This window comes from Micropterus dolomieu, linkage group LG08 (assembly GCF_021292245.1).
Source record: "Micropterus dolomieu isolate WLL.071019.BEF.003 ecotype Adirondacks linkage group LG08, ASM2129224v1, whole genome shotgun sequence".
In the NCBI taxonomy this organism is placed as follows: domain Eukaryota; kingdom Metazoa; phylum Chordata; class Actinopteri; order Centrarchiformes; family Centrarchidae; genus Micropterus; species Micropterus dolomieu.
The window spans coordinates 28,730,062-28,739,063 of NC_060157.1; the positions used below are offsets into that span (position 1 = coordinate 28,730,062).

At 40.5% G+C, this 9,002-nt stretch overlaps 1 protein-coding gene across 8 annotated transcripts; it reads left to right on the top strand.

Annotated features, from left to right (window-relative positions):
* The first annotated feature begins 1,231 nt into the window (after nucleotides 1–1,231).
* slc66a1 (solute carrier family 66 member 1) lies at nucleotides 1,232–8,544 on the top strand. 8 transcript variants are annotated; one of them, XM_046057327.1, is made up of 9 exons: nucleotides 1,232–1,250; nucleotides 3,209–3,402; nucleotides 3,491–3,620; nucleotides 4,073–4,160; nucleotides 4,632–4,786; nucleotides 4,877–4,969; nucleotides 5,331–5,516; nucleotides 7,689–7,791; nucleotides 8,078–8,544. In XM_046057327.1, the coding sequence occupies exons 2-8, from the start codon at nucleotides 3,215–3,217 to the stop codon at nucleotides 7,773–7,775; spliced, it is 927 nt and encodes a 308-aa protein (XP_045913283.1). In that variant the 5' UTR covers nucleotides 1,232–1,250; nucleotides 3,209–3,214; the 3' UTR covers nucleotides 7,776–7,791; nucleotides 8,078–8,544. The 8 variants fall into 8 exon arrangements, with proteins under 8 accessions (XP_045913283.1, XP_045913279.1, XP_045913278.1 ...); XM_046057323.1 differs by lacking the exon at nucleotides 1,232–1,250 and adding an exon at nucleotides 2,379–2,500 and having other exon boundaries at nucleotides 7,689–7,799; XM_046057322.1 differs by lacking the exon at nucleotides 1,232–1,250 and adding an exon at nucleotides 2,380–2,500.
* Nucleotides 8,545–9,002: the final 458 nt, after the last annotated feature.

Genomic DNA, 9,002 nt, shown 5'->3' on the forward strand with positions numbered 1-9,002 from the left:
GCTGATGTTGAGCATGATGATGTTCTCTGTGCGACACTCTGCAAGATTGTCAATTTCCTCCCAACATGAAGTCTCAGCGTTGTTTGAAATCTGGCCAATGAAGGTGGTGTCGTCCGCAAAGAGTTCGCTTCATGTCTGGGTTGCAGTCGTGGTTGTACAGCATGAACGGGACAGGACAGGTGACTGCTTCTCCCAGCTATCTGAGGTCTGTTTGTGAGGAAGTCCAATACCCATTTGCAGAGTGTGGTACTTAAGCACAGAGTGTCAAGTTTGACAATCAGTGTCATGGGGGGCTAGCTCTGTCCTGCTCCCTAGAGAGTGCAAAAGAGTGGGTGAGAGGAGGACATTAGCCAAGCTGACATCCATCATGGACAACATCTCTACAATGTGTGTATTATGTGCAATTATCCATTGTGGTTAAATCTGCATGAGTGAAAGGTGTATATAGTGTATTGCCTTTGTTTTTATTTATCACTCTTCCTCTACTTTTGACTTTAGCGCTGCTGTAACAAGTGAATTTCCCTGGTGTGGGAATAAGTTGATCTTATCTTAAGCTGGTGGAACAGTGATACTGGTATGTTAAAAGCATCCCAGGAAGACATGCCAGTTAAGCCAACAAGCCAGAATACCAGAACCCTGAAACTGAAGCAGCTGTCAGCAGCACTGGTGTGAACAATAGCCTACACATGTGCTGCTACTGTGACCTGTCAAATGTCTTTATTGAAGTCTGCCAATTTGTGTAGAGTGCCATGACCAGTCTACACTACATACAGGAGTAGGCCTACTGTGGTACACTCTAAACTGTGAACTACTATACACTTAAATAAAGGTCTGAAATACAGCAAACACAAGACATTATGCAAGGACGAAACTGGACATTACATGTGGAATAGTCAACGGGGTCTATTTGAACTGCTATTCTATGACCATACAAAGACCGTAGCCTCGATTTCTGCATTGCCTATTTCAGTTCCCTACCTTGTGTTGACTGCGGTTACTATTACAAGCACCTTGACACGTTAGATTACGTCTCCAGCGGTGGGAAGCAGTTGAGGAGAAGCATGTGACCACAGTGGAAACTGGACTTATAACAAACCTGAACGAGCTGACATCAGCGTGGTGAGGTGCTGAGTCGTCAGTCTGGAAGACTGTCAGCTGACACATTTTGCGTCACCTCAGAAATAACTTCTTCAACCACTCGTCCCTTTCAGTCATAGTCTGACGTCGGATTTCATGTTTTTTTCCCCCAGGTAGGATGTTTTCTCTTGACAATTGTGTTTACCAATAGTAGGCAATGTAATGTCAAAAGATGATGCTTTCTCGTTTTTATGACGATGTAACGTTAGTTTTCCCGCATCTAAAAAGACTTTAGTGTAACATGAAGTAAAATTGACATTATCAACTTTAGCTTTTTGTCTTGAAAACAAGATAACCTGGACAAGTAACGTAGGCTTGGCTATGACTAAAAGTAGGCTAATGTGATAACAACAATGACCTAACTGTGTGCACTTTAAATTTAACGGCGGCTGGCTTGACCTGCTTCTCTCAAACGGTTGTTCCCTTGATTGTAGTGCCAAACTACGGCTACTGTCACTGTGTAATTACTCTCACAGTCAGTCCAACCATCTCTCTGAAGTTCACTGAGAAAATTTGCATACCAGCACGGCCGGTTTACATAGGATTGGTCTGGTTATTATAGGTGTAGGCATATTGCTTTTTCACGGCTGCACACTAAAATACAAAGCTAGTTGAAGAATGTAGGAGGGTTAGGGACTAACTGAATTACCATGTGGGGAAATTTAATCCACTTTAACAAGGCTTGTAGGTATGTAATGAGAGTATGTGAAATGTGTGAGCGCTGGAAAATCAGATTGGCCCAGTTCTTCAGAAAAGTAACATTAACATGAAAGCATAGGCTACCATTAGCTTGTCCAACAGCTTTAATACGTCTTTTAAAACTAAAACTAAAACACTGATGTTGATCCTGGCCTGTGTGAAGCAGCAGACTAAAGGTTTCCCCCGAAACCATAACACATCCTTAAAGGGAACGTTTCTGATGATCTCGATGTACAGCCAATGGTTGAATTGGACCGGCAGCCTACTCGACATTTTACACTTGTACAGTGACTTTTCCCGAAGTTCTTATATTGGCATTCCCTTAAATCGGTGCATGGGCACGTCTGACAAGCTGTCGGTCCACTTTTCTGGTCTCTTCAATTTATGCGGGCGATTCATAATGGCCCTAAATAAACTGCATTACCTAGGGGGCACTACCGTAAAGCTCACCTCTTCCCGTTCTCGACTGACTCACCTCCTTTAAGCTTCGTAAATACACATCCTGTTAAAATGTATTAAAGACAACTTGGAGGGATGTCTGCCACACATTCCCAACCCACGACGAAGTAATTAAATGGACAATAAATGTACATTCCCGGACCACGATTCAAATTAAAATTTTATTTTGAAGGTCTGGTTTGTTGTGGAGCCCACGAGCCGCAAGGTAAGTGTTGAGGTTTCAACGTAACGACCAATCAGCTCACGGACACAGGCCTAGCTTGTTTATGGGCTTCTTCCGTGTGACGTTAGGGGTGTTTGTTCTTTGAAGGACTTTGCCGGCTTGTCAGCGACCACACAGGCAAGATAAATGCGCTTTATTCATTTCCAGTTTGAGCATTTATAACGTTAGACGTGTTCGACGTAAAAGGCACAGGCGAGTGCCAGCTGTCTATTATTGAGTAACGTTAGTGTTAAGTTAGCTGTTGTTGCTAGCTAAGTGGCTAACAAGTAGGTTGGTTTGTTGAGTGAATTTTGTGTGGGGAAAATGTTTTCTGGCGTTACCTAATGTATAAATTAAGCTACACATAGTGTCTTGATGTAATCAGCGTGTCAGCTGCAGAGCGTGGATCTAAACAGGTAACCTTTGTTACAATAGTGTCAACTGGGAAAACAGCCTTATGTCGGGATTTGTGGTCCGTATGAGATGTTCTTTTCATGTTGATATGGAAGATTTGAGTGTGATTGAGCTCTGGAAACTCCACGCCTGTGCCACATGGTTGAGATATTTATGTCATTTTCATTTTATGCTCTCTTGAAAGCGCCATGTAAACATTGTTAGCAGGCTGGCGATTTAGTGAGAACTAAAGATGTAGAATAAGGATGATGGTTTTTTTTTGATGAACTGGATAGTAACAGAGGATTTTCTCTTCAGCAGAATATGTGGACAGACGGAGTCCCCACACAGGGTGCATTTTGGACCACTGAAGGAAACCTCACTTCATTGTGCCCTAATGGATCCAAATGGGTTTGGGAAGGGCTTGGGGAATGTGCCCAGGATGCGAGGGATATGGCCAGCGTCTACTTAGGCCTCCTGTCCATCTTCTGCTTCATGGTGTCTTCAATGCCGTAAGTGTTTGTGGCGGTGTCTCTGCCTCTCAGAAGAAATGCTCTTTTATCTGAACACAATTTCTATCTCTTTTTTTCGTGATCGCAGGCAATACTACAGCTCATGCAGAACAGGGAATATGCACAACGCCCTTTCTATTTGGTTTCTGCTGATGTGGTTGGGGGGTGACACTTGCAACCTGGTGGGCTCCTTCTTGGCAGACCAGCTTCCACTTCAGGTGATTTATAATGATATAATGATTGCCTCAGTGTAAGGGTGTTTCCCATGACACAGGAGAGCTGCAACTAACTGTAAGTTTTATCAAAAATTAAGCTATAAATCTTAATCTTATAGAGCAATGAGAAATGCTCATTACAAGTTATGAAAACCAGAAATTACATTTGTTCTCATTCAAGGAAAAAAGTAGTTTTAAGGTTATGACCATAAAAAGCAAATTAATTGTCACATTTTTAGAGCTATTACCAGCAAATAATTGTCTTTATCCAATGACTTGATGAATGTTTTTCACTGATAATTTATATATCTATTGACTTATTCATTGCTTGACTATTCTTGTCAAATAATGACACAAATAGCTTTGTGAATATCCTACAATACAATAACTTTTTTGTGTGAAGAAAATTAATATTTTCATGACTTGTTACATGTGTCTTTCTCCCTGTCATCCAGACATATACTGCCATTTATTACGTTTTAGCTGACTTGGTGATGCTGGCCATGTACTTTTACTACAAGATAAAGAACAGAATGGTTGAAAGTGAGTGGTTTTGTTGTGTGTTTACGTTTGTTTTACTTCTCAATTTTCATTTTTTAAATGCCGAATATAAGTACCAAATACTTGTTTTGTGTTGTGTGCCTTATTTGCATCTTAGTGGTCTTTTTGTATCCTCCATATAGGCCTTTGTTAACATATGGAATACAAATGAAATGAATAACCCCAAGCATGTATTTAATTTCTAGTCTTTCATGATTCAAGAAAGTCTAATTATCTTATCTGATATAGCTGCTTAATGAACAAGCTTCTTGTATCAGTGCTGAGGAACAATGATGCAACACTAGTCCAGACAGAATAAGAGGTGTTCGACATGTACCCTGTAATAATGTCATCACATGCCTCATGTTTGTTCCTGTACTGGTGACCTTTGACGCAGTAATCCTTGTCTGCAGGAATGTGTTAAGATGTCTTTCCTAGTATTAATGGTGAACACAGGTGCTTTCTCTTCCCCAGGCAGGATGGTTTTATATGTGGTGGGTGTGGCCTGTGTCCTGGGCTTCACCACAAGCCTCGCCCAACTCCCCGGGTTAGGCACCCAACAGGAAATGATTCCCTCTGGTTTCAGAAGTCGTGCCTTGCTCTCAACCTCCAAAGGTAGCTCTATCAAGGTGAGTCCTACCTGAGACCTGAGGAATGTGACCCAGTTATGTTTGGCTTTTTTCTGGTCTAATGTTTTGTGTGCCTCTCTGTCGCTTCAGACTTTTACCACAAAAGAGATTATTGGTTTCTCCATCGGCTCAGTGTCGTCCGTGCTGTACCTCTGTTCCAGACTTCCCCAGATGTATACTAATGTGAGTATGACAAAGTGTAGACTGTAGGCGGAAAGATATTTACCTATACAAATACTTGTGCAAATACTAATAATAAATGAATAATGAAAATTAGAACAAGTACCCTCATAATAATTTTAAGTTTAAATCTGCACAAGTCAAAGTGAAAGAGGCAAAATTCTATGTAACTGAAAACTGAGCTGGCGAAAACGAAAGTGTAAATACTGCACTGACAGAATGGACAGTTGCCCCCTGTAATCTGCTTATATCACTGCACATATCACTCTGGTGGAAAATAATGTGGTGACTGCCTAAAACATCTTCTTTAAAAGAATAAGATTTATGTTAATCCCACTACCCGTCCTCTCATTTCTGCCCATAGTTCAAAAGGAAGTCGACAGAGGGAGTGTCTTACTTTCTGTTTGCACTGGTCATCCTGGGAAACACCACATATGGCCTAAGTGTCCTACTGAAGAACCCTGATGAGGGCCAGAGCGAGAGAAGCTACCTTGTCCATCACTTGCCATGGCTCATCGGCAGCCTCGGCACCCTCTGCTTAGACCTCATGGTATCCTTTTAAAGAAAGAAAAACATGGCCGTTGCTGCCAGGCCTCTGGGTTGCCCTTAATCCCATGTACATGCTACATTTCAGACAGTGCTGAGCCTGTAGAGATGACACTTCATCAGATGGGTTTAGGTCTTATGACTGCGTGCGTGGAAACACAATATATAGTGTCAAATGTCCAAACACACATGGGGAAATTGGCTTGTCGCCAGCAAAGAATCAGGAGTATCAAATGTACACTGGCTGCCCCTTATTATTTGCTTTTTTTGCCAAGAGTTAGATGAGAAGATTTATGTCTCTCTCTCACTCACTCACTCACTCACTCAAAAAATCCATATTTAATGGACAGACATGAGAGTGGTAGTAACCTGTTTAATTCTCAGCAAGAAAGTGAATAAATGTATTCCCCAAAAATGTCTAAACTATTTCTTTAGGAATAGTGCTCACTAGGAGAATGTACATGGCAGCCTTATAAACCCAGAGACTTTTCAGTAATGAAATTCTGGAAAAATACCACCAGGACCCAGGTTGTCTGCGTTTCAATTTTGGTAATTTGACCAAATGCAACTTTATTTTAGAATATGCACCAGCTAAAATAACAAAAGGGTTCAAGCTACATTTTGATACAGGACACAATCAGCAACGAGAGTGCAATAGTTAGGCAATAATGCAGGATACTCGTTACTTTATATCATGTGTGTGGAGAGAGAGATTTTTATATATATATATATATATATATATATATATATATATATATATAATAGTGCTGGGCAATGATGAATCACGATTATGAAAATCGGATGATTTCCTGCGATGCGCAAAATTGAATAATGAATTCTAAAGTGGTGTATTGCGCAGTTTTAATTTAAATGTACTGTACTATATAACACAAGTGTAATAACGTGGTTTGTAAACACTTAACAAATAAGGTGCTTTTTCCCAGCAGTATTCCCTTTACACAATAGCAATAAAATATTTCATGTAAATCTCCACTTAAACATTAATGTAATCAAATCAAATATAAAACCTAAGCTATTTGCCACTGCCAGGGCATTACCTTTTATCTAGCTTGTTAAAACAAGTTGCCATCAGAGTCCGGAGCCACGATCAGAACATCATAACAGGCACCTTCTGAGCAACAGGTTAACATATCTTAATCTGTTTTTGTGTTCTTTTCTGAACAGGTATCAGCAGAAACATTTTTCTTTTATCAGAGAGCAGCATAAACAGTCTGTCCCTGTTAGAGTGAGGTGAAGTGGTCGAGCACAAGGCGTAGCGACAAGCGAGTGTTTTCCCGTGAAACTGTCGCGGTTATACTCGCCTCACGCACACGCTGCCGAAGTTGAATTGTCTTGAACCTTTTGTTTGCGAAGCACAGCACAAAGTTTGTGAGTTTCCATAATCCATTACTGTTTACTAAATAGGACATCAACAGGAGGGAATTCGCATTGCTAACACCACTAGATGTAGGCCTATCAGTTAAAGTTATGTAACCTGTAATTTTAACTTAAGTTAAATAGGCTACAACGCTTGTCTCCCTGTCTGATCACCGGAGCAAAGGGCAACCCCGCGGGTCCAAACGATTACGTTGTGATTTTAAGAACGTTCCTAAGACCGACATCTTCCCCAATACTAATCAGCATGCAGTGTGCAGCTATCCACTTCGCTATGGCATTTGATCGCTTGTCTTGCTTTTGTTTATCTACTTCTCCTACACACTGCATCCAGTGTAGTCTGCCGAAGCCTCCCTCCACTGCTTGTTTGGGTGATTAGCAGTCTGATCAACATGCCACCTCTCCTGTGACCCATGGTTTGACTGTATGTGTATTCAGCCAGTGAGCAGCGAACCTTTAAAATAATAATAAACGTGCGATAAAATAATTGTCTGCGTTAATTAATGCATTAATACGATAACACGTGCCCAGCCTATATATATATATATATATATATATATATAAACACATTTGCAAATAATTAGAAATCGCTACACAGAGAACCTGGGACGTTGGGGAGTCGTGGGGACATATAAAGCACTCACAGTCTTGCATTCGGTAAAATATATTTTTCTTAACACCATGAATTAGGGTGTCAACAAATGTTTTGTCAGTAACTGGTTTAGCGTTAGACTGATTATTTCCCAGGATTTCTTTAGATTTTCTTAACAGTGTTTTTCAGATCTCCATTCAGTTCATAATTTACCGCAAATCTCCGGTGGATGTGGGCATCGGCCATGATGAGACAACGCCTCTGATGGGGAGCTAAATCAGAAACTGAACTGGTGGGACAGTCAGTGAACCCTCCATATCACATTTTTAACAACATCAGGACAAACCATCATGCATTTTAGTTAAATGTTATAGTTGTATTTATGCTCTTTTTTTAATGTTTACAATGTGCTTTCATCTGGAAAAGTTCTGTGGCACATGAATTTCTTCACTTGGGTTCAGCTGCGATGTGATTTACACTGCTCTTAATGTTCGTGGTTCAAAGGGACGATTGAGGGTTTAAGGTATGACACATGGATGTTAACTCCTGCCGACCTGAACTCCTTCTCCTGATTTTAGGTCACATCCTCAGTTTGATGGCAGACCTCATATAGATGTCAGAAACCTGCTGGTGAGGGTGAGCGGACTGCAGAAAGGTTTCTCTGAAATGATTCCAGAGTTTTTAAGTTGCCAAAAACTTATGACAAGTCATGACACTAACCACTGCATGAAGGCCTGTCTGATCTTGTTTACAGTATTTCATGTAACTTGAATCTTGAATCAGTGATGTGTCTGTGTGTCAAAGAAGAAATGTTTTGCAAAATAGTGTGAATTGTATTTTGTAAAGTTTTAATTGATGTTTACAGCAAGGGTCATAATTAAAAAGCAAACTTACACAGGTGTTCTCTACCATGTTTAATTTACACATTTTTATTTTCTCTCTCTTTATGTTTTGCACATCTATAGTTTGTTTTGTACTTGTATTAAATATTTTCAGTGGGTTGGTGTAATGTAAAGTTAATAAATACTTTTCTATATTCCTTTGATTCTGGGTGAAGTGTTGATTGAAACATTTAGTATTGTCCCAATTACTTTCCTAATGGTGTTACTGATTTATAAATTTTATTCTAACTGCTCCTTTAGAGAAGAAAAACTCCATTAGCTTCTCCTCCCCTACAGTTTACTCACTTCAACTCCCACTTTTTTCTGCCCTGCAGAAGTCAAGGCCTGCTGTTGGCCTTGATGTTGACCTATCACCCTTTGCCTTCACTGACCTCAACCCCCAGCAACTGTGTTTGACCTGCTCCTGGGAGGCCTTGACAGCCGTGTTGTTTTTCTTCATTAGCACATTTACGCTGGTCTCTCAGTTAGACCCCCGCATACACACTTTCCCTCACTATTAAACATAATGCAATGATACGCAGAACAGTAAGGGCCCACCCACTGAGGAAGCAAGGTCAGTAGAGAAAATATCAAGGGTTCAGTAAGTGTGTGTGTGTGTGTG

Bases quoted from the DNA above. Each gene is read 5' to 3' on its own strand.
- slc66a1 (XM_046057327.1), top strand. From the start codon at position 3,215: ATGTGGACAGACGGAGTCCCCACACAGGGTGCATTTTGGACCACTGAA. The intron at 4,787-4,876 runs GTGAGTCCTACC...CTGTCGCTTCAG, and splicing joins CCAAAGGTAGCTCTATCAAG to ACTTTTACCACAAAAGAGAT. The intron at 4,970-5,330 runs GTGAGTATGACA...TTCTGCCCATAG, and splicing joins TTCCCCAGATGTATACTAAT to TTCAAAAGGAAGTCGACAGA.